At 48.0% G+C, this 26,339-nt stretch overlaps 2 protein-coding genes across 17 annotated transcripts in view; one reads left to right on the forward strand and one right to left on the reverse strand.

Moving 5' to 3' along the window:
- Mef2 (myocyte enhancer factor 2) overlaps positions 1–26,339 on the reverse strand; it is a 653,808-nt gene that overhangs the window by 270,196 nt on the left and 357,273 nt on the right. The window lies entirely within an intron of this gene.
- LOC138364363 (zonadhesin-like) lies at positions 16,504–17,904 on the forward strand. Its single transcript, XM_069323974.1, has one exon. It carries the CDS (start codon positions 16,504–16,506, stop codon positions 17,902–17,904), a length of 1,401 nt encoding a protein of 466 aa, XP_069180075.1.

A 26,339-nucleotide genomic window follows, 5' to 3' on the forward strand; every position in this document is an offset into this window, starting at 1 on the left:
TACACTCTACCTCAGCCTCCAGATAAACAACTCTACCACACTGCCACGCGGATGGGGTCAGAGATGGTGGATGGGAACGAGGTGGAAGGGTAGTGTGGGGTATAGCTGAGCAGTGGGCAGGAATGAGCAGAGACCAGAGACTCAACAGTTGGAAGGGGGATGGGCAATGAGCAAGGGTGATAGAAGTGGGTAGGCATGGGCAATGAGCAGGGGTGAGCAGTGGGTAGGAATGAGCAGTAGGCCGGGCTAAGCAGTAAACAGGTACTACAACTGAACTTGAACTGTTTCAGATGCCACGTACACACAAAGCAAGATCAAAGACGTGAAATAATGAAACGCGGTGCGTGATATCCGTAGACTTTCCACTACCACGGGTTTTGTCAGTGTTATGATCGGGGATTGAACACCTAATTGATGCACAGAGTAAAGGGTCTCGAATCTCCTTTGTATGGATACCTTCACACATAAATATAACCCATCATAATGAAACAGACATTGCAGCCAAATTAGCGTGTAACAAGTTTGAAGTTGAATTAGATCTAGGTATCCCCATCTCTGCTGTCAAAACTGTATTGGTCCAAACATTCAGATCTGATAGGAAAGAACTTACTGACTCCCAACGACCTGAAAGTACTAGTATAAAAAGCTATGATTTGTTCAGATCTGAAACCTACATCTATGGACAGCACAAAACGTCCACTAGACTGTGCGACACAGTGGTTGCAAGGATCAGGTTGGGTTACCGTTACCTGTGGCAGGTGGCTGCAGGTGACGGGTCTCCCAATCCTGAGCACTCCAGTTGCAAACTCTGTGAGCAGGAACTACGGCATGATCTCCCGCACTACATCACTGAATGCCCAGTTATTAGACCTTTCAGACCAGTTGGCATGAGGTACCTGGAGCTTTGCAATTACTTTATTCACTCTCGTATTCTTGAAGATATCCTCACAGTATACCCAAAATTTGCCAGTGCAGGCTATTAAACACATGGCCCTGTATGACAAACCATCCTGCGAGATGGGGACTTGTATTACCACTGCTACCTTATTCAATCTTGTGTTGTTGATATCCTCAAAATGCATCCGGAGTCTGCCAGTGCAGACCGCTTATCACATGCCTCTGTATGACTAACCATCCTGTGTGATGGGGATTTTATAGCATCAGGTAGCTAGCCTTTTTGACACACTGTACTCCACTTCATATAGTCTAGGGTAGCTGCACTAACGCAGATGTACCTCATGTATTAATAATAATAAAAAAAAGTCAGTGTGTATCCCACGTCTCTGTATGACTAACCATCCTGTGTGATGGGGATTTTTTAGCATCAGGTAGCTAGTTCTTGATACACTTGTACTCCTTCAAATAGTCTAGGACAGCTCTTACATACACCTTAATGTGTTAATAAAAACAAATGCAAAACTTAACTATCCTATGAGATGGGGATCATAGAATCCCATAACTTGCTGGACACATAAATTAGCGCTTCATAAAATTTAAAGTTATAAATGACAATGTATCTAAATATGTCAATTCCAAAAAATCAACTGAATTTTGTGTGTTCCAACTATCTGTATAATAAAATAAATAAAATAAATAAAAACAGGAAAATCCAATTTTACTTGATTCAATATCTGCTCTTCAAGAACAGAAAATTCTCACTTTCAAAACACACAGTAAAAATCTCATAAACATCGATCATATATATATATATATATATATATATATATATATATATATATATATATATATATATATATATATATATATATATATATATATATATATATATATATATATATATATAAATAAACAGGAACTAGGTCACACTCCAACATTTCATTACTACACATTCAATCACCAGATTCTTGAGATCTGCCGATGGGAGACGGCTGCAGGTGTAATTAACACCATCCCCCTTCACACCTTTCCTCCTCCAGACAATTCTACCACCTTAGAAATAAGCCACATCTTATAATTACCCCCCCCCCATTAACCCCTCAACAATATAAGCGAATCGAACGTCGTCGAATTGGTTGCGTGTCGTATAATACGGGAACGACACGCTGCCCGGGCCTTAAACGGCACGCTGCACGGGCCTTAAACGACACGCTGCACGGGCCTTAAACGACACGCTGCACGGGCCTTAAACGACACGCTGCACGGGCCTTAAACGACACGTTGAGACGCTATCCATCCACCGTCGGTCGCTACGAGGAAATATATAAGCAAATATTGGACTGCATAACCGCAAGACGTCCTTTATCCTTTGTGACAGGTTGCCTCGGGAGATAAAATGAAAGAAAAGACGCAATATAGATAAGACAAATATTTGATAGACAACACACAGACGCACACACACACACACACTCCTACACGCGAAAAAACACGCGCCCACACACTCATAAACAACACATGGGAGAACTTGTTTACCTTCCAACACCACAGGCTTCCCCCCCCCCTCCCTCCCCCGTCCACACCTTTGACAGCTAATTAACTCTCACATTTAAAGCCAGACAATACCCCATGAAAATAGAAAGCACCTGGCCCCCCCCCCCCTTACACATCGCTAGTAAGAAGCAGCTCTCCCTGATGAACCCGTCTTCTATAATCCACCCGTCTCCCTCAATCCACCCGTCTGCTCAATCCACCCGTCTCCTCAATCCTCCTCCCTGACAAGCATCCTCGCTTCACCGGTTTCAACATCAACAATCCGCCATACAGTCATTCACCCAGTGACCATAGTAACGCGGAGGAAGGTGTCTGATTACAAAGGTATTATCTAATGATGTTGTCGCTGAGAGAGAGAGAGAGAGAGAGAGAGAGAGAGAGAGAGAGAGAGAGAGAGAGAGAGAGAGAGAGAGAGAGAGAGAGAGAGAGAGAGTGACAGACAGACAGACAGAGGCTCTGGAAACGTAGGAACTAGCTGGATGAGGTAGGCTTAAAAGATGAAGATTGGTAAGGAAAGCTAAGTTTAGGAATGGTGATTGGCCAGAGAGGGTAAGCTGATGGGGACGGGGGGGGCCTAGGAGGGAAAAAGGTAAGTTTAGGGGTGGAGAGAGGTGGGGGAAATTAATGTGGACGATTGGGGAGGGGGGAGGGAATAATGTGATGTACCTTTATATCGTCTATCCAGGAGGTTGATTCCAGAGGGGCCACCGCCAATCTGTGTTCAGCCACACATTTGGTTCCCAACCAGCGGGAACTATGCCATGGGAAAGGATGTAGGCAATGAGTGGTGGTTCCTATTGAATGAGTGATTCCACTTAAGAGAAGAAGGTTCTTGCAAGATTTGATCTGGCATGTTCCTACCTGTTGTACCTCAGTGTTGAAGCTTCTTGTGTGTGTGTGTGTGTGTGTGTGTGTGTGTGTGTGTGTGTGTGTGTGTGTGTGTGTGTGTGTGTGTGTGTGTGTGTGTGTGTGTGTGTGTGTGTGTGTGTGTGTGGAACTTGTGGGAAGTCGAAGAAAGAGGAGAAGCAGGAGAAAAAGGAGAAGGAGAAGCAGCAAAACCAAGAGAAACAGAAGCAGCAGCAGCACAAACAGGAGAGACAGCAGCAGCAGCAAGAGGACAAGACCTGTCAAGAAGAGAAACAGCACAAAGAACAACAAGAGTTCCAGCAGCCATATCCCAGAGAGAGAGAGAGAGAGAGAGAGAGAGAGAGAGAGAGAGAGAGAGAGAGAGAGAGAGAGAGAGAGAGAGAGAGAGAGAGAGAGAGAGAGAGAGAGAGAGAGAGAGAGAGAGAGAGAGAGCAAGAGAGAGAGAGAGAGAGAGACAGACAGACAGGCAGAGGGGGTGTCGGGCACCAAGCAACATGACCGCCAACCATTCACTAAAGCGCGCTACCCGCAGTTATTTTCGTATCTAATATCTAATTCGGCTCTTAAAATGCACTAATTGTCAAAGATAAAAGGGCCACCCGCCGGGGGCCACCCGCCGGGGTCTCTCGTAATAACTCCCGGGTGAGACAGCGAACCCGTTTCATCGGTTCGCATATAGCGTTGTCTCCGTGTAAATGGTTTATACAGAGGGGAGTATCAAAGCCCAGCCGAGGTAGCGGCACTCCGGAGGGCCATATATCAGGCCAGGCGTTGAGGCACTGCCGTCCAGAGGATGCGAGTTACGCCAGGTGCCACTAAGCGGGGTGCCAGGGTGGGCCAATACTTCGCCTCAAACAAGTGTGATGACAAGTGCTCCTGCTCTTAACACCCCCCTACCACCCTCTTAGAAGGGGACGCATCCCCCTCCTTCCCCCTCTCACACTTAAACCATCGCCAACACCTCTCTCTCTCTCTCACTCTTTTGATCCAGTGAATTTACACATTTGTGTTTCGGCCACAATACTAGATAACACGCGGAACTATTCCTAACCTCTGGCTCTTCCTTTCCGTAATTAAGTCCGCCATCTTATGCCTCCTTGTCTACGTTCTCATTCATAAACCCCCCCTTCCAGAAATGTTTATAGTTTCCCCTTTACAGGGAACGGGAAAATATACGCACTTACGCTCCACTCACGGAACTTATTTCCGACGCTATTTCGATCCCACCGCATCACCGCGGGTTAGATGATGATGATAATACTATTTTTAATGCTCCTGAGTTAAGAGGGGGGGGGGAAAAGTTAACTGTTAGATCTTTGATCATACGGATCTTATGAGGACAAGTAACGCTTTCCTGGAGCTTATGGAGGACGGGACGAGTGCGAACCACATTTATAACTTGGCGTGCATGTTATTATGATGCACGGAGTGTAGGGCCACACACGCGCGTGCACGCACACAGACAGACAGACACACACACACACACACACACACACACACACACACACACACACACACACACACACACACACACACACGAGGCAGAAACAAATGGGCAAAGTTTCTTTCACCATAAGTGCCCCTGTTACCTAGCAGTAAATAGGTACCTGGGAGTTAGTCAGCTGTAACGGACTGCTTCCTGGTGTGTGTGTGTGTGTGTGTGGTGTGGGGAAAAAAAAGAAAAAAAAGTAGTTAGTAAGTTAGTAGTTAGTAAACAGTTGATTGACAGTTGAGAGGCGGGCCGAAAGAGCAAAGCTCAACCCCCGCAAAAACACAACTAGTAAACACAACTAGTAAACACACACACACACACACACACACACACACACACACACACACACACACACACACACACACACACACACACACACACACACATACACACACACACACACACAGAAGAGTAGAGGAGCAAGAAGAAGACACACAGAAGAAGGAGACAGACACAGATGACAGAAGAGTAAAGGGGGAGACATGATCACCACCTACAAAATCCTCAGGGGTATTGACAGAGTAGACAAGGATAAACTATTCAACACTGGTGGTACGCGAACAAGGGGACACAGGTGGAAACTGAGTACCCACATGAGCCACAGGGACGTTAGAAAGAACTTTTTCAGTGTCAGAGTAGTTAGTAAATGGAATGCATTAGGCAGTGATGTGGTGGAGGCTGACTCCATACACAGTTTCAAATGTAGATATGATAGAATCCAGTAGGCTCAGGAACCTGTACACCAGTTGATTGACGGTTGAGAGGCGGGACCAAAGAGCCAAAGCTCAACCCCCCGCAAGCACAAATAGGTGAGCACACACACACACACACACACACACACACACACACACACACACACACACACACACACACACACACACACTTCCGGTAAGTTGAGTTGTCCTCGACCTTGTAAATCTGGAGAGCTCTCCTCAACAAATTAAGCTGGGAAGCTCCATCATTACCGTGCCTCAGAACCTGATTAAGCGTGAAGTTTCCGGTATCACATAAATGTACTACGGTGATACCCGGCATTGCCCGGGTCTGTGTCTGAATGTGATGCCCTGGGTAGTCTGTCTCTCCTCCAACCTCTCCCCCCCTCCCCCACCATTCCCCCCATCTTGACTCTCCCCCCCTCCCTCTTCCCCATTTACCCCCCCCCCCCCCATTCCCATCATCCCCCCCTCTCCCCCCACCATCTCCTCCCCACCAAGAAAAAAGAGGCTCAGTCAGCAACCTTTCACCAATTTTGGTTGGGTGGTGGGGTTCACTATTTTGCCTTACCCCCTTTAAATAGGACCAATAGCACCGACCCAGTCCTGCCTATGTCCGTCCCGTACCCTAGACCATACCCCATGCAAAGTTGGGTGAGGCTAGCCCAGAGCGCCTGGCCTTCAACCTTGGACAGACAGACATTCTCCCTTACAGATAGAGACAAGAATTCGTAAAAACAAGAAAGAAAACAATTAGTTTAAAGACTACATAAAGAAAAATTAAAAACATTTAAAATTGATCTGTAATAAAAAAAAAAGTTCAAATACAATATTAAAAATTTTCCATTGAGAAAAGAATACAAAATACAATACAATGCAAAATTTTCAGCTTGTAAAATAATAATGATATAAAAATGAAAGCCTCAGTTTTACAAGAAAAAAAATAAAAACAAAGACATCACATAAACAAAAATAAAAACGGCAAATAAGCTAGAAAAAAACAAGACCACACATAAAAAAAAAAAATTACTTTTTCTTACAGGAGTCAAAGCCGGGAGGGAATTATTAAACAAAAAAAAAACTCGAGAAATATCGAGGAAGTATATGAATATATTGACACGAATTTGGTTTGAGGAGAAAAGAGTAGTGTACACATGTACACCTCTGGGACCTCATTGTACATGTGTGTGCATCTTTGGGACCTCACTGTACACGTGTGTACACCTCTGGGGCCTCACTGTACACATATGTACACCTCTGGGGCCTCACTGTACACGTGTGTGCACCTCTGGGACCTCATTGTACACGTGTGTACACCTCTGGGACCTCACTGTACACGTGTGTACACTTCTGGGACCTCACTGTACATGTGTGTGTGCATCTTTGGGACCTCACTGTACACGTGTGTACACCTCTGGGACCTCACTGTACATGTGTGTACACCTCTGGGACCTCACTGTACATGTGTGTACACCTCTGGGACTTCACTGTACACGTGTGTACACCTCTGGGGCCTCACTGTACACGTGTGTACACTTCTGGGACCTCACTGTACATGTGTGTGCATCTTTGGGACCTCACTGTACACGTGTGTACACCTCTGGGACCTCACTGTACATGTGTGTGCATCTTTGGGACCTCACTGTACACGTGTGTACACCTCTGAGACCTCACTGTACATGTGTGTACACCTCTGGGACCTCACTGTACACGTGTGTACACTTCTGGGACCTCACTGTACATGTGTGTGCATCTTTGGCACCTCACTGTACATGTGTGTACATCTTTGGGACCTCACTGTACACGTGTGTACACCTCTGGGACCTCACTGTACACGTGAGTACACCTCTGGGACCTCACTGTACACGTGTGTACACCTCTGGGACCTCACTGTACACGTGTGTACACCTCTGGGACCTCACTGTACGTGTACACCTCTGGGACGTCACAGTACACGTGTGTACACCTCTGTGACCTCATTGTACATGTGTGTACATCTTTGGGACCTCACTGTACACGTGCGTACACCTCTGGGACCTCACTGTACACGTGTGTACATCTCTGTGACCTCACTGTACACGTGTGTACACCTCTGGGACCTCACTGTACACGTGTGTACACCTTTGGGACCTCACTGTACACGTGTGTACACCTCTGGGGCCTCACTGTACACATATGTACACCTCTGGGGCCTCACTGTACACGTGTGTACACCTCTGGGACCTCACTGTACACGTGTGTACACCTCTGGGACCTCACTGTACACGTGTGGACACCTCTGGGACCTCACTGTACACGTGTGTACACCTCTGTGACCTCACTGTACACGTGTGTACACCTCTGTGACCTCACTGTACACGTATGTACACCTCTGGGACCTCACTGTACACGTGTGTACACCTCTGGGACCTCACTGTACACGTGTGTACACCTCTGGGACCTCACTGTACACGTGTGTACACCTCTGGGACCTCACTGTACACGTGTGTACACCTCTGTGACCTCACTGTACACGTGTGTACACCTCTGGAACCTCACTGTACACGTGTGTACACCTCTGGGACCTCACTGTACACGTGTGTACACCTCTGGGACCTCACTGTACACGTGTGTACACCTCTGGAACCTCACTGTACACGTGTGTACACCTCTGGGACCTCACTGTACGCACTCAAATAAACTCAAATTGTATAGAATATCAAACATGAATAAAAGTTTAAACAAAATCGAATACCAAAATGAAAAACTGTATAGATCGTACTTAATTACATTAACTTCGATAACTGTAGCCAGCATAAGTAGGAAATGGTAAGTGATATAATTATACGACTAAATTACATTCAAAACAAAGAAAGTGTGACTAACTACATTACAAATGTGTCAATTACACCTAAAAAACGCAATTCTTTTATAGAAAACGCGTTTAATATAAACACACACACACACACACACACACGCACACACACACACACACACACACACACACACACGCACACACACACACACACACACACACACACACACGCACACACACACACACACACACACACACACACACGCACACACACACACACACACACGCACACACACACACACACACACACACACACACACGCACACACACACACACACACACACACACACACACACACGCACACACACACACACACACACACACACACACACACACACACACGCACACACACACACACACACACACACACACACACACACACACACACACACACACACGTATATATATATATATATATATATATATATATATATATATATATATATATATATATATATATATATATATATAGTCCCAGTGTGCTAGGAGCACTTTCTATCAAGAGTTAGTAGTTATCAGAAGAAAGCACTAAGCCATTAAGACTGTGTAGTACTTGGGAAGGGGTCAGGATAAGGATTTGGGATGGGGCGGTGGGAAGGAAGTAATGGTGCCTAACCACTTGGACGGTCGGGGGATTGAACGCCGACCTGCATGAAGCGACACTGTACCGTCCAGCCCAAGTGGTTGGGGGCAACAGTAGATTAATCGCCCTAATGCTTGACGGGACACTCATCATTATTATTTAAGATGTAACGAGACAGGAATTGTCTCAAGGTTTCCTCACCTATTGGTGATTTGCCCGTGTTTAATTATCGCAGATGTCTTCATCTCCGATGTCTCAGGAGAAGGGAGGGAGATTGAGGGGGAGGGGGATAGGGGGATGAGGGGGAAGAGGAGGAGGAGGAGGAGGAGGAGGGGGGGGTTTGAGGGGGAAGAGGAGGAGGAGGAGGAGGAGGGGGTTTGAGGGGGAAGAGGAGGAGGAGGGGGGGTTTGAGGGGGAAGAGGAGGAGGAGGGGGGGTTTGAGGGGGAAGAGGAGGAGGAGGGGGGGTTTGAGGGGGAAGAGGAGGAGGAGGGGGGGTTTGAGGGGGAAGAGGAGGAGGAGGGGGGGGGGGTTGAGGGGGAAGAGGAGGAGGAGGGGGGAAGAGTCTTCCTCGTCTGTAAGGAGGACTGGGGGGAGCCGGAGTGTTTGTCGGCTCCTGGCCGCCATTTTTGACGGCGTGTAGGTGGTGCTGCTCGTGTTACTGCGAGAGTGGTGTCGGATCTCCTGGGGCAGAGGAGGGAGATCAGGTGCTGCTGCTGATGCTGCTGCTGCCACTCAGGTAGCTGCCAGGCAGTCAGCTTCATAATAACACACTTGCTTTGGCGTCACTCAAGGAGGAGGAGGAGGAGGAGTTTCAAGGATCAACTTCCCCCTGTTCGTATACCTGGTCGAGGAGCTTGGAGACATCTCCTGGCTTTCTCCAACACTGGTGGAGGACTTGAGGACCCAGGCCCTGTCTGGTCAAGCAAGTTGTGATCCATACGTCAGACTGCAAGCAGAGGCGTTTAACAATCTGGTTGAACACCAATTAGGAGGCTTAGTCAAGAGACCGGGCCGTTGGGGACATGGATTCTCCATCTCGAAGTAACCAACAGGGCTCTGGTGAGGTGTGCACCATGAAGGTGCCATACTTGCCAGGTGTGGCCACGAGGGTGCCACAGTGGCCGGCACCAGGGACATATGGCACCATTAGTCAGGAAGTCCCAAGGGAGTGCCACTTCGCCCATCGCAAAATTGGTCGTTCACTCATTATAATTGGATTATCGACGCCTCACAAGTGACGCAAGAGTGGCCGTGAGTGACGCAAGGGCGGCTTGAGTGACGCAAGGGCGGCTTGAGTGACGAAAGGGCGGCTTGAGTGACGCAAGGGCGGCATGAGTGACGCAAGGGCGGCTTCAGTGACGCAAGGACGGCTTGAGTGACCTAAGGGCTGGCGTGAGTGATGCATGGGTGGCTTGAGTGACGCAAGGGTGGCCGTGCGTGACGCAGGGTTGACCGTGAGTGACGCAACGATGAGAGTGGGAGTAATCAATCCTCCCTTAAGGAAGTTCCAGGCGGAGGAAGAGGTTCGACTCCCTCACACTAGGGTAACAGGCGAACCACCAGGCACCATAGTAACAATGCCATCATTGAAGGCTTGGCAACAAGGGTGCCATATAAATATATATGCGCGCACACACACACACACACACACACACACACACACACACACACACACACACACACACACATTATTGAATATGACCGAAGGGATTAATGGATTAATGAAGTATCACAAATCCTCTCCACCAAAGACCACATTATTTCTACCAAGAGCACAAAAATGTGTTGCTCTTGACTATCGCATACAAGGAGAACAGAAGACAAGACATAGACGAAGCACTACACGCCAAACACACTCGCCCCATATATTAACTGCCAGTTCCCACTTCCTCTTAGCAACGTGAAGACCAAGGGTCAGATTCACGAAAGCACTAGCGCAAATACTTACGAACGTGTACATCTTTCCTCAATCTTTGACGGCTTTGGTAACATTTATTAAACAGTTTACAAGCATGAAAACTTGCCAATTAACTGTTGTTATTGTTATAAACAGCCTCCTGGTGCTTCGGAGCTCATTAACTGTTTAATAATTGTAAACAAAGCCGCCAAAGATTGAGAAAAGATGTACAGGTTCGTAAGTGCTTGCGTAAGTGCTTTCGTGAATCTGGCCCCAAGACACAATACCCAGCATACTTGGGTCAAGCTTGAATGGTCCCCCCAAGCATATATAATTTTCCAGTGAAACATCAATCCCTTAAGGATATAGTGCAGGACGGCGTTGCTTCCCCCCGGCGGCCTAAGTTCGAATCCTTGAAGGATGACTTGGATTTCGTGGAAAAACTGATGCTTAGGGGACCATCCAAGTTTATACACATGATGAGTGATACTCAGTGCAACCTTAGGATGTTCTTGGAATTCGTGAAATAACAGTAGTCACAGTGAGGGGTGAGTGAGGCTCCCAGGTCACAGTGAGGGGTGAGTGAGGCTCCCAGGTCACAGTGAGGGGGTGGGTGAGGCTCCCAGGTCACAGTGAGGGGTGGGTGAGGCTCCTAGGTCACAGTGAGGGGTGGGTGAGGCTCCCAGGTCACAGTGAGGGGTGGGTGAGGCTCCCAGGTCACAGTGAGGGGTGGGTGAGGCTCCCAGGTCACAGTGAGGGGTGGGTGAGGCTCCCAGGTCACAGTGAGGGGTGGGTGAGGCTCCCAGGTCACAGTGAGGGGTGGGTGAGGCTCCCAGGTCACAGTGAGGGGTGGGTGAGGCTCCCAGGTCACAGTGAGGGGTGGGTGAGGCTCCCAGGTCACAGTGAGGGGTGGGTGAGGCTCCCAGGTCACAGTGAGGGGTGGGTGAGGCTCCCAGGTCACAGTGAGGGGTGAGTGAGGCTCCCAGGTCACAGTGAGGGGTGGGTGAGGCTCCCAGGTCACAGTGAGGGGTGGGTGAGGCTCCCAGGTCACAGTGAGGGGTGGGTGAGGCTCCCAGGTCACAGTGAGGGGTGGGTGAGGCTCCCAGGTCACAGTGAGGGGTGGGTGAGGCTCCCAGGTCACAGTGAGGGGTGGGTGAGGCTCCCAGGTCACAGTGAGGGGTGGGTGAGGCTCCCAGGTCACAGTGAGGGGTGGGTGAGGCTCCCAGGTCACAGTGAGGGGTGGGTGAGGCTCCCAGGTCACAGTGAGGGGTGGGTGAGGCTCCCAGGTCACAGTGAGGGGTGAGTGAGGCTCCCAGGTCACAGTGAGGGGTGGGTGAGGCTCCCAGGTCACAGTGAGGGGTGGGTGAGGCTCCCAGGTCACAGTGAGGGGTGGGTGAGGCTCCCGGGTGAAGAAAGTGGTTGGCGCCGCTGAAGGTGTGAGATAATAATGAAAATTGCTGTCGTATTGACCGAGGCGTTGTTGGAGGTGACGAGGACGAGGCCAGCTGGGGCGAGGCCAGATGGGACGAGGGCGAGGCCAGATGGGACGAGGGCGAGGCCAGCTGGGGTGAGGCCAGATGGGACGAGGGCGAGGCCAGCTGGGGTGAGGCCAGATGGGACGAGGGCGAGGCCAGCTGGGGTGAGGCCAGATGGGACGAGGACGAGGCCAGCTGGGGCGAGGCCAGATGGGACGAGGGCGAGGCCAGCTGGGGTGAGGCCAGATGGGGCGAGGACGAGGCCAGCTGGGGTGAGGCCAGATGGGACGAGGGCGAGGCCAGTTGGGGCGGGGCCAGCTGGCCTCGAGCAGGAGCGAGGACACCTAAGAAACAGACGGAAGGGGAAAACGTTTCCATAAACATGGAAAATCATACGAAAAAACAACAGAGGAAATAAGAGCCAAAAAAAGGGTGGGGGTGAGTGGGAAGGTTTCATAAAATTCAATAAATAATTATGAAAAAGATTGAACAATTATGACGCGAGTGATTGATTGAATTAAAAGCCATTGATCAGGGGGGCCGAACCAGCCAGGTCATTGCCACCATATAACCACTGAGGGGGGTCTACAACCCCTTCCCCCCCCACCTCTAAACTCTCGACCCGTGGGAGTCAAACCGGACAGGATAATGCTCTGAGGCCAAACCGAACCTGATACCAACACCGAGAGAGAGAGATGAAATATTTTTAGTATCCTGCCCCCCTTTGGCCAGAAGGCATGTATCCAAAGTGTCCCAAAGTGGTGGGAAGAAGAACTAGGAGAAGATGTAAGAGGACATGAAATGGAAGAGAAGGTGAAAAGACAGCTTGAAGATAGTGACGGTGTGAATTAAGGTGATAGGAAGATGAGTTCAGGACCAGGAATATATATATATATATATATATATATATATATATATATATATATATATATATATATATATATATATATATATATATATATATATATATGTCGTACCTAGTAGCCAGAACGCACTTCTCAGCCTACTATGCAAGGCCCGATTTGCCTAATAAGCCAAGTTTTCATGAATTAATTATTTTTCGGCTACCTAACCTAACCTAACCTATAAAGATAGGTTAGGTTAGGTTAGGTAGGGTTGGTTAGGTTCGGTCATATATCTACGTTAATTTTAACTCTAATAAAATAAAATTGACCTCATACATAATGAAATGGGTAGCTTTATCATTTCATAAGAAAAAAATTTGAGAAAATATAATGATTCAGGAAAACTTGGCTTATTAGGCAAATCGAGCCTTGCATAGTAGGCTGAGAAGTGCGTTCTGGCTACTAGGTACGACATATATATATATATATATATATATATATATATATATATATATATATATATATATATATATATATATATATATATATATATATATATATATAACTGAAAACCATTCAGGCTTGTTCGCATATATATATATATATATATATATATATATATATATATATATATATATATATATATATATATATATATATATATATATATGTATATATATATATATATATATATATATATATATATATGTATATATATATATATATGTATATATATATATATATATATATATATATATATATATATATATATATATATATGACACCTTTGATGGTAATTGTGTACTCACCTATTTGTACTCACATATTTGTGCTTGCGAGGGTTGAGCTCTGGCTCTTTGGTCCCGCCTCTCAACCGTCACTCAACAGGTGCACAGGTTCCTGAGCCTATTGGGCTCTATCATGTGTATATATATATATATATATATATATATATATATATATATATATATATATATATATATATATATATATATATATATATATATATATACACAACTGTATATGGAGTCTGCCTCCACCACATCACGTCCTAACGCATTCCATGTGTTCACTAACATGACACATGTATCCCCCCCCCCCCCGTGTGCTAGTACACGTGCTAAATAGCTAAATAAGTCTATCCTTGTCCGCCACGTTAATTATCCTGAGAATTTTGTATGTGGTAATCATGTCTCCCCCTATCTCTTGTCTTCCAGCAACGTGAGGTTTAACTTTACCTTTGAACCTTCTCCAATTTGACCCTGTACTTGTGCCAGGGCTCCAGGCTGGAGCTGCATACTCCAGGATTGGTCTGACATACGTGATATATAAGGAAGGTTCTGAATGATTCCTACCGCAGATTTCTAAGGGCAGTTGTTATGTCAATCTAACATATGCCAGTGATTTTTTTTTTTTTACATGTAGGCCTACGCTGGATTCCAGCAGAGGGGCGAGAACAGAGAACACTGTATGAACATCAGAGGTCCAAGGTTCTTCAACACCCTTCCAGTGAGTATAAGAAATATTGCCGGAACAACCGCGGACATCTTCATAAGAAAACTAGATAGTTTCCTCCAAGGAGTGCCGGACCAACCGGGCTGTGGTGGGTATGTGGGCCTGAGGGCCGCTCCAAGCAACAGCCTGGTGGACCAAGTTCTCACAAGGATGCTGCGTGCGAGGGGGGGGGGGGCGACACGTGCAGGTGAACAAGATCAATTTGAGAAATGAACATTGAACATGTTGCAACTTGCAACATTACGACTCTGTGAGAGGAAATACTGGAGTAGGTGTTTATAGGGAAGGAGATCCGTAGAATATAGAGAAGAAAAAATAAAATGAGAGAGAAGAAAGGGAGAGAGGAATAATGAGAGGAAGCAGAAGGGATGAGGGGAAGGGATGAGGGGAAGGGATGAGGGGAAGGGATGAGGGGAAGGGATGAGGGGAAGGAGCATAAAAGAACAAACACCCACACAATGAGTAGTGAGGGGAGGGGTGAGGGGAGGGGTGAGGGGAGGGGTGAGGGAGAGGAGGGGTGAGGGGAAAGAAGGGTGAGGGTAGGAGGGGGGGGGGGGAGGGAGGGGGACGAGGCACTAAACGAGGGATTACCTGCCCCCGCCGCATGACAAACGAGCGGATTAACTAGCATTGGACATGACAAACTCTCATCCATCGCTCCTAACGCTTCAACCATTGTCCTCGCAGACAACCTGTTGTCCTAAGTCACACTACCGCTAGGTGGGGGGGTGGGGGGTGGGGGGGGGGCTCCTCACTCACCTGTCACCACCACCACTACCTCCACCACCACCATCACAACCAGCACCAGCACCACCACCACCACCATCACCACCACCACCACCACCGCCACTACCACCACCACCACCACCACCGCCACTACCACCACCACCGCCACTACCACCATCACCTCCCCCACCACCATCACTACCACCACCATCCCCACCACCACTACCACCATCACCTCCCCCACCACCATCACTACCACCACCATCCCCACCACCATCCCCACCACCACCACCACCTCCACCACCACCACCAACTGCAGAAAATTACAGGAAAACCTTGGCAAACTCTCGGAGTGTTTGTCATGTCTTCCAGTAACGACAAACATGACAACACATAAACATGACAAAACTCTTATCAGCCAAATGGCTAATAGAGTTCAACTTTAATAAGTGTAAGGTAATGAAGAGGGATAAGTGAGATAGAAGATTACAATCTGTATAAACTACAGGAATAGGAAACAAAAGAATGACATACCCAGCATATGGGAAGGTGGTGACAACATTTGAAACATTTCCAGACACAAATAAGGACACTTTCAAGACAATCTATATACAGCCTTGTCTAAGACAACAGCGCTAGAATACGCAGCACAGATGTGGAATCCGAACTTCATGAAGCCAAAACTAAATTTGAGAAATGATTACTACATACAAGATACTGAGGAGAATAGACAAGATAGAAACGGTCTACGACTAAGTAAGTATAAGTGGGACATGAGCTATAAAGACCGCACTTCCCATTGGTCTCTGTTAGGTAAGTACTTCCACCACCACCACCACCACCACAATCACCACCACGGCAGGTGATTGTGGTACAGCCCCGCTCCTGTGCCAGGTAAGTCCACTACGGGCTCACCATTGCCCGTGCTACTTGCCCCGGTCCTGTGCCAGGTAAGTCCACTACGGGCTCACCATAGTCCGTGCTACTTGCCACTTTTGGTTCCCATTACACGAATCTAAAACCACCACCACTAAGGCGTAATTAAACTCACGTCACCGGGGAGAAGCATAGGAGGTATGATCACTACATGCAAAATACAAAGGAACTTCGAGTAGTTCCTAGCCGACTTCGAGTAGTTCCTAGCGGACTTCGAGTAGTTCCTAACGGACTTCGAGTAGTTCCTAGCGGACTTCGAGTAGTTCCTAGCGGACTTCGAGTAGTTCCTAGCGGACTTCGAGTAGTTCCTAACGGACTTCGAGTAGTTCCTAACGGACTTCGAGTAGTTCCTAACGGACTTCGAGTAGTTCCTAGCGGACTTCGAGTAGTTCCTAGCGGACTTCGAGTAGTTCCTAGCGGACTTCGAGTAGTTCCTAGCGGACTTCGAGTAGTTCCTAGCGGACTTCGAGTAGTTCCTAGCGGACTTCGAGTAGTTCCTAACGGACTTCGAGTAGCTCCTAGCGGACTTCGAGTAGCTCCTAGCGAACTTCGAGTAGTTCCTAACGGACTTCGAGTAGTTCCTAACGGACTTCGAGTAGTTCCTAACGGACTTCGAGTAGTTGCTAACGGACTTCGAGTAGTTCCTAACGGACTTCGAGTAGTTGCTAACGGACTTCGAGTAGTTCCTAACGGACTTCGAGTAATTCCTAACGGACTTCGAGTAGTTCCTAGCGGACTTCGAGTAGTTCCTAACGGACTTCGAGTAGTTCCTAACGGACTTCGAGTAGTTCCTAGCGGACTTCGAGTAGTTCCTAATGGACTTCGAGTAGTTCCTAACGGACTTCGAGTAGTTGCTAGCGGACTTCGAGTAATTCCTAACGGACTTCGAGTAGTTCCTAGCGGACTTCGAGTAGTTCCTAACGGACTTCGAGTAGTTCCTAACGGACTTCGAGTAGTTCCTAGCGGACTTCGAGTAGTTCCTAACGGACTTCGAGTAGTTCCTAACGGACTTCGAGTAGTTGCTAGCGGACTTCGAGTAGTTCCTAACGGACTTCGAGTAGCTCCTAGCGGACTTCGAGTAGTTCCTAACGGACTTCGAGTAGTTCCTAACGGACTTCGAGTAGCTCCTAGCGGACTTCGAGTAGTTCCTAACGGACTTCGAGTAGTTCCTAGCGGACTTCGAGTAGTTCCTAACGGACTTCGAGTAGTTCCTAACGGACTTCGAGTAGTTCCTAACGGACTTCGAGTAGTTCCTAGCGGACTTCGAGTAGTTCCTAACGGACTTCGAGTAGTTCCTAACGGACTTCGAGTAGTTCCTAGCGGACTTCGAGTAGTTCCTAACGGACTTCGAGTAGCTCCTAACGGACTTCGAGTAGTTCCTAACGGACTTCGAGTAGTTCCTAGCGGACTTCGAGTAGTTCCTAACGGACTTCGAGTAGTTCCTAGCGGACTTCGAGTAGTTCCTAACGGACTTCGAGTAGTTCCTAACGGACTTCGAGTAGTTCCTAGCGGACTTCGAGTAGTTCCTAGCGGACTTCGAGTAGTTCCCTAGGACTAATAAAATACCACTACAAACCACACGGGTTCGTCTCATCGATTCCTTTCAATTAACAAAACCAACAAGAATTCAGCGATTCGTCGAAACCACTTCTTTAAAATGGTCCAATGTAACCCCCCCCCCCCCCCACAAGAGTCAACTGCATTAAGTTCAACAAGCCACAACGTGGGACACAAACCGGGAGGTACTCTGACGCCCACAGCGTAATTAGCCACTGGAATTGCCAAGCCGCAAATTCCATGATAATACTATAGTTAAAAAATCAAAGTGGAAACAAAAAATAAATTAATAAAAGGATCTATGATTCGCCGCCGGCTTCCTATCTACGTGGAGGCCGCTAGAGATGGCAGTCTTGAGGTCAAATCAGGTAAGGCTAATAATACAGCAATTCCCGGCATAGTCAGAAGAGTCAGGTTAACGAGGAGAGTCAGGGTTAACGAGGAGAGTCAGGTTAACGAGGAGAGTCAGGGTTAACGAGGAGAGTCAGGTTAACGAGGAGAATCAGGGTTAACGAGGAGTCAGGGTTAACGAGGAGAGTCAGGTTAACGACGAGAGTCAGGGTTAACGAGGAGTCAGGGTTAACGAGGAGAGTCAGGGTTAACGAGGAGAGTCAGGGTCAACGAGGAGAGTCAGGTTAACGAGGAGAGTCAGGGTTAACGAGGAGAGTCAGGGTTAACGAGGAGAGTCAGGGTTAACGAGGAGAGTCAGGGTTAACGAGGAGAGTGAGGTAATGAGTGTCGGGGGCAGGTCGATGGGGCATTACCTGAGCTGCTATGGGGTCAGAGGGAACTCTTAAGAGTGGTCCCAGGCCAGACCACGCCCCCAGGCCAGACCACGCCCCCCAGGCCAGACCACGCCCCCCAGGCCAGACCACGCCCCCCAGGCCAGACCACGCCCCCCAGGCCAGACCACGCCCCCCCCCAGGCCAGACCACGCCCCCCAGGCCAGACCACGCCTCCCCCCAGGCCAGACCACGCCCCCCCCAGGCCAGACCACGCCCCCCCCCCAGGCCAGACCACGCCCCCCCCAGGCCAGACCACGCCTCCCTCAGGCCAGACCACGCCCCCCCCAGGCCAGACCACGCCTCCCCCAGGCCAGACCACGCCCCCATGCCAGACCACGCCCCCCCAGGCCAGACCACGCCCCCCAGGCCAGACCACGCCCCCCCCAGGCCAGACCACGCCCCCCAGGCCAGAGAAACACCCATTGGACAAAACCCCGGGTCACCAGTACTGGTGTACAGTATTGGACCTATTCGTATAAGTGAAGGTTCATACACTGAGGATGACAAAGAAATTAATGAAATCCTAAAAAAGCAGTATGAGGACATGTTTAGCACTCCGATACACAGCATGAAAGTGGAAGATTCGGACAACTTTATGCGTGATATCCAAACACCTGTAAATATAACTGATATCAACACGAGCGTGGCAGATTTTGAAAGAGAAATTGACAATATGCCCATGCACTCAGCCCCGGGTCCAGACTCATGGAATTCAATATTTATAAAGAAATGCAAAGTCCCAGTAGCACAGGCACTCAGTATAGTGTGGAGGAAGAGCTTGGACACGGGGGAGATACCAGATGCGCTTAAAGCAGCAGACATAGCTCCTCTACACAAGAGAGAGAGCAAAGCATTGGCAAAAAATTATAGACCAGTTGCACTAACGTCCGACATAATAAAAGTATTTGAGAGAGTGATCAGAAGTCAGGTCACTAGTTTCATGGAAACCAATGTCCTCCACAACCCAGGCCAGCATGGATTTAGAGCAGGAAGATCATGCCTCTCATAGCTACTTGATCACTACCACAAAATCACTGAGGCATTAGAAGGAAAACAGAATGCAAATGTGGAATACACGGATTTCGCTAAGCCATTCGATAAATGTGACCATGGAGTGATAGCACACAAAATGAGGTCAGTGGGAATAACCGGTAAAGTAGGACTCTAGATACTCAGTTTTCTGTCGAACAGAACACAAAGAATAACAGTCAAACATATAAAATCTAGTCCAAGCGCAGTTAAAAGCTCTGTACTTCAAGGTACAGTCCTTGCACCACTGCTTGTCCTTATTCTCATATCAGATATAGACTCAAATACAAGACACAGCTTCGAATCATCCTTTGCAGATGACATAAAATTCAGCATGAAAATTACCTCTGTTGAAGACATTGAAAAACTACAAGCAGATATTAATAAAATTTTCGACTGGGCAGCAGAAAATAACATGATGTTTTACAGTGATAAATTCCAGGTACTCAGATACGGTAAAAATGAGAACCTTAAACAAAATACAGGGTACAAAACACAATCAAATTTGCCCATAGTAGGAAAGCAACATGTAAAGGATTTGGGAATAATGATGTCTGACGACCTAACGTTTAGGGAGCATGCAGACGAGGAGTCACAATAACGTGGCTGAAATATGTTGACCAAACCACACACTAGAAAAGAAGGGACGACGACGTTTCGGTCCGTCCTGGACCATTCTCAAGTCGATTGTGAGAATGGCTTGACAATCGACTTGAGAATGGTTTAGGACGGAACAAAACGTCGTCGTCCCTTCACTTTCTAGTGTGGGGTTTGGTCAACATTTTTTTAGGGAGCATAACCAAGCAAATATTGCGTCATCCAGAAAAATCATAGGATGGATTACGAGAACTTTCAAATCCAGGGATCCCATCATAATGGTTGTACTCTTCAAGTCACTTGTGTTGTCCCGTCTTGAGTACTGCTCAGTACTCACTTCCCCCTTCAGAACAGGAGAGATTGCTGAAATAGAGGGAGTACAGAGAACATATACGGCATACATAGACGAGATAAAGCACCTAAATTATTGGGATCGTCTCAAAGCTCTCCAAATGTACTCACTAGAAAGAAGAGAGAGATATCAAATAATATACACGTGGAAAATACTGGAGGGACAGGTCCCAAATCTACACAGTAAAATAACAACGTACTGGAGTGAACGATATGGAAGAAAATGGAGAATAAAACCAGTGAAGAGCAGAGGTGCCATAGCCACAATCAGAGAACACTGAATAAACATCAGAGGTCCACGATTGTTCAACGTCCTCCCAGCGAGTATAAGAAATATTGCCGGAACAACCGTGGACATCTTCAAGAGAAAACTAGATAGTTTTCTCCAAGGAGTGCCGAACCAACCGGGCTGTGGTGGATATGTGGGCCTGCGGGCCGCTCCAAGCAGCAGCCTGGTGGACCAAACTCTCACGTCAGGGGAGTAGAAGAACTCCCAGAATCCCATCAACCAGGTATCAACCAGATACCATTTGATGAAGTTGGATCCGAACCATTACTAGCTAGGGCAAGGCAACCAACCATCCTCCTCCCCCACCTCCGCCTTGCCCTACCCTCCACAGATCACGTCTGCCCAGGGTAAAATCAACGGATAGAGGGTTGGGGTGGGAGAGTTGGGGTGGGAGGGGGGAGCGAGTTAAGGTAATGAGAGCCGAAGCCCCCTCCCGCGAACATCAACAAACGCGCCAGGGGCGGGGAGGGGAGAGGAAAAGTGGGGTAATGGGGGGTATGCCATGGGGGGGGGGGTGCCACGGGGGGTGCCACGGGGGGTGCCACAGGGGGGGGCCACAGGGGGGGGGGGGTCTGCCACGGGCCGAGTGAAGGTGGGAGAGGCAGGAACAATGGCGGCCAGACAGCTCCCCCAAACGTCTTCCGGCACGCCATCGCGGCCATTTCTCACGTCTTCACTTTATAAAGATCAAAGTCTGCAACAATTGCTCGGCGTGATGGAGCGGGCAGCTCATTGCAGTAAACATGTCCACTTCTGGCTATATCTCAGGTTATATTGACCCCCCCTACCCCCCCCCCCGGCCTCTCCATCTCTCATCACCAATAAGAATAATTAAAAAAAGTAGCCAAAGTACTAGATAAATATGCTCTATAACTCCTCACTAAAATCGCAACATGCAGCTGGAGGCTAGACATTGCAAGAGGGGAAGTGTAGTAGCACATGGGGAGGGGGGTGTGCAACAACCCCAAGGGGGGGGGGTGTACAACAACCACAGGGGAGGGGGGTGTGCAACAACCACAGGGGAGAGGGGTGTACAACAACCACAGGGGAGGGGGGTGTGCAACAACCACAGGGGAGGGGGTGTGCAACAACCACAGGGGAGGGGGTGTACAACAACCCCAAGGGGGGGGGGTGTGCAACAACCCCAAGGGGGGGGGTGTACAACAACCACAGGGGAGGGGGGTATGCAACAACCACAGGGGAGGGGGGTGTGCAACAACCACAGGGGAGGGGGGTATGCAACAACCACAGGGGAGGGGGGTGTACAACAACCACAGGGGAGGGGGGTGTGCAACAACCACAGGGGAGGGGGGTGTACAACAACCACAGGGGAGGGGGGGGGTGCAACAACCCCAAGGGGGGGGGGTATGCAACAACCACAGGGGAGGGGGGTGTGCAACAACCACAGGGGAGGGGGGTGTGCAACAACCACAGGGGAGGGGGGTGTACAACAACCACAGGGGAGGGGGGTGTGCAACAACCACAGGGGAGGGGGGTGTGCAACAACCACAGGGGAGGGGGTGTGCAACAACCACAGGGGAGGGGGGTGTGCAACAACCACAGGGGAGGGGGGTGTGCAACAACCACAGGGGAGGGGGGTGTGCAACAACCACAGGGGAGGGGGGTGTGCAACAACCCCAGGGGGGGGTTGGTGTGCAACAACCCCAGGGGGGGTGCAACAACCACAGGGGAGGGGTGTGTGCAACAACCCCAGGGGAGGGTGTGCAACAACCCCAGGGGGTGTGTGCAACAACCCCAGGGGGGGGGGGTTGGTGTGCAACAACCCCAGGGGGGGGGGGGGACTATACAGCCCTGACGGCAAGATTCTCTCTTCTTTGCAGAAGAGTGAGAGGGCTGCTGTATTCCCCCAGACGCCTTCACTATCATTATGCACTATCATATTCACTATCATTATTCACTATCATTATTCACTATCATATTCACTATCATATTCACTATCATTACAAACGTTTCGGTAATTGTTCCGTCTTCTCCCTCCCCCCCCCCCCCACCCCCTGTTCCCACCATTCTCTCTCTCTTCCCCTTCCTCCCTGTGCCTATTTTCCCCCTCTCTCTCTCTCTCTCTCTCTCTCTCTCTCTCTCTCTCTCTCTCTCTCTCTCTCTCTCTCTCTCTCTCTCTCTCTCTCTCTCTCTCTCTCTCTCTCTCTCTCTCTGTCTACTCCTCTTCCCTCCCGTGTGTGTCTCTCAGCACCCCCTCCCCCAGCCCCTCGTCCTCTCCACAACTGTAAAAAAATTGTGTGGAATTCAGATCATGAATGCAGTCTGTAGTCAACCGTTCACTCTTCAGGTGAAACCAATCAGAATAACTTAACTGAAGTGTCACACAAGAACAGTAGAACTTATCAGAACCTCTTGCATTTATTTTTAAATATCTGTACTTTACGAGAGAATGTTTGTCCGTCCGTCCGTCCGTCCGTCTGTCTGTCTGTCTGTCTGTCTGTCTGTCTGTCTGTCTGTCTGTCTGTCTGTCTGTCTGTCTGTCTGTCCAAAGTTGGACGCCTAACGTTTGGGGCTAAACTCGCCCAAATGTGTCGAGGAAAATGATGTGGGGTACTAGGCGGACATAGGCTGGTCGGGGTAGGCCTAAGTTTAATGTTTTCAAAAAATACAGCCTGCAACCATGAGCGATTTTTGTGAAGTAGGAACTGGACCCGTGATGAAAGCGGGTGTGTCGTGTCCGTAGAGTGTCAAACTACATCACCGAATGCCCAGTTGGTATACCGAGAATGCTGAATGCTCAGGTTGGGTTACCGTTACCTGTGGCAGGTGGCTACAGGTGACGGATCTCCCAATCCTGAGCACTCCAGTTGCAAACTCTGCGAGCAGGAACTGCGGCACGATCTCCCACACTACATCACTGAATGCCCAGTTATTAGACCTTTCAGACCAGTTGGCATGAGGTACCTGGAGCTTTGCAATTACTTTATTCATTCTCGTTTTCTTGAAGATATCCTCACAGTATACCCAAAATTTGCCAGTGCAGGCTACTAAACACATGGCTCTGTATGACTAACCATCCTGCGAGATGGGGACTTTTATTACCACTGCTACCTTATTCAATCTTGTGTTGATGATATCCTAAAAATGCATCCGGAGTCTGCCAGTGCAGACCGCTTATCACATGCCTCTGTATGACTAACCATCCTGAGTGATGGGAATTTTTTTAGCATCACCTAGTTAGCTTTTTTGACACACTGTACTTCCCATCATATAGTCTAGGGTAGCTGCACAAATGCACATGTACCTATATGTGTTAATACAAAAAAATCCGCGCATAAATGTGTTACAAAATATATATCTGCGCATTTTCATAATTTACTTAATATGTAAATAATATATATATATATATATATATATATATATATATATATATATATATATATATATATATATATGTATATATATATATATATATATATATATATATATATATATATATATATATATATATATATATATATTATTACCACAGTAATATAACATGTCTGTAATGAGTGCTGACAGTCAGGTAAATCAACCACACAATGCAATGACTGCGAACTGCAGCGTGCAACAGTCTGGTCGACCAGGCCGTCAGCCCAAGGCCATTAACCCCGGGGGACACTGATTCCTGAAACTACTTCACTTTGGAACAAATTGGCAAAAATATGAGTGAACAGGGAACTTCTGAACAAAAGTAATCACGATACCATATCCCAAACATCCCAAAAACGCTAATTAAAAAAATAGCAATAAAAGGCTATTTTAGAGAGGGAGTAGCTTTTGAAAAGTATTTTGTCTCATTTAACACACAGGAACTCTCGGGTGAGGCAAGGTGAGGGGAAATTTGGTTAGGGTAGGGAAGGTTAGGTTAGGGTAGGTTAGGTTAGGTTAAGGTAGGTTAGGTTAGGTTAGGGTAGGTAAGGTTAGGTTAGAGTAGGTAAGGTTAGGTTAGGGTAGGTAAGGTCAGGTTAGGGTAGGGTAGGTAAGGTTAGGTTAGGGTAAGTAAGGTTAGGTTAGGTTAAGTAAGGTTAGGTTTGGGTAAGTAAGGTTAGGTTAGGTTAAGTAAGGTTAGGTTAGGGTAGGTAAGGTTAGGTTAGGTTAAGGTAAGTTGCTTAAGGGTAGGGTATAGGTATGAACGTCTCATTATCAACGTGTTAAAGTAACTGGTGAACACGCATGTGGTTTGAGGTTATTGATGAACATATATGGCTCTATACTGGTGAACACTCACGTGGCTCTACACTGATGAACACACACACGTGGCTCTACACTGGTGAACACACACGTGGCTCTATACTGGTGAACACTCACGTGGCTCTACACTGGTGAACACACACGTGGCTCTATACTGGTGAACACACACGTGGCTCTACTGGTGAACACACACGTGGCTCTATACTGGTGAACACACACGTGGCTCTACTGGTGAACACACACGTGGCTCTATACTGGTGAACACACACGCGGCTTGAAATTACAAGTGACTCTAACCCTCTAAATACTTCACGTCTGCTCTTTCCTTTGATTCTTACGACGTTAATCCAGCTCTATCGTTCTATATATGTGTGTACTCACCTAGTTGTGCTTGCGGGGGCGTTGAGCTCTAGCTCTTTGCTCCCGCCTCTCAGCTATCAATCCGGGGCACCGCGCCCACCTCACCTGAAGAACAAGTAGAAGAGTGTTAGGTGAGTACGAGAGGAGATTGATGGAGAGAGGAGAGGAGATTGAGGGAGAGAAGAGATTGAGAGAGGGATCTGAAAAGCGGTTCGTGTGGGCGTGTATAGAGAGATGCACCCACACCACACACACATAAACATAACTAAACTAATTAAGTAGGTCCCCCCTCCATCCCTCCTTCCCTCCCTCCCTCCCTCTCACTGGTCTAGCTCCCTCCTTCCATCTCGCCTGCTCTCCCCAAAAGAGGGAAGATGTCGTCTTAACGAGGAAATGGAAAAAGAAAAGAGGGGGTGGACCCTGGCGCATGCCGGGGTAAATGGAGGTAGTCGGATTAGATGAGACGTGTTCATTTGGGTGTCTACCGCGGAGATGAAGAACGTCTCACCCCGGGAGTCTCTGTCCGGAGGCTGCCAGTGGACACCTTGCCTCCTTCAGGAGACTTCTTGCCTCCTTCAGGGGAACCTTGCCTCCTTCAGGAGACTCCTTGCCTCCTTCAGGGGACTCCTTACCTCCTTCAGGAGAACCTCGCCTCCTTCAGACAGGTTTAGCTGGGTTTCAATTTGTTTACATTTTTCCATAGAGATGCCGTAAATTAAAATGACAGTAAATATTTTGTACCGAATTTGTGAGAATTATCGTAGCAATTTTAATTTTTTTGTTGGACTTTCATGACCCGCCCTTCAAATTCCACGGAAAAAA

This window comes from Procambarus clarkii, chromosome 13 (genome assembly GCF_040958095.1).
Source record: "Procambarus clarkii isolate CNS0578487 chromosome 13, FALCON_Pclarkii_2.0, whole genome shotgun sequence".
NCBI classification, from domain to species: Eukaryota; Metazoa; Arthropoda; class Malacostraca; order Decapoda; family Cambaridae; genus Procambarus; species Procambarus clarkii.

What these genes read in the sequence shown, in the direction of transcription:
- LOC138364363 (XM_069323974.1), top strand. Translation starts at nt 16,504, where the DNA reads ATGCAAAATACAAAGGAACTTCGAGTAGTTCCTAGCCGACTTCGAGTA.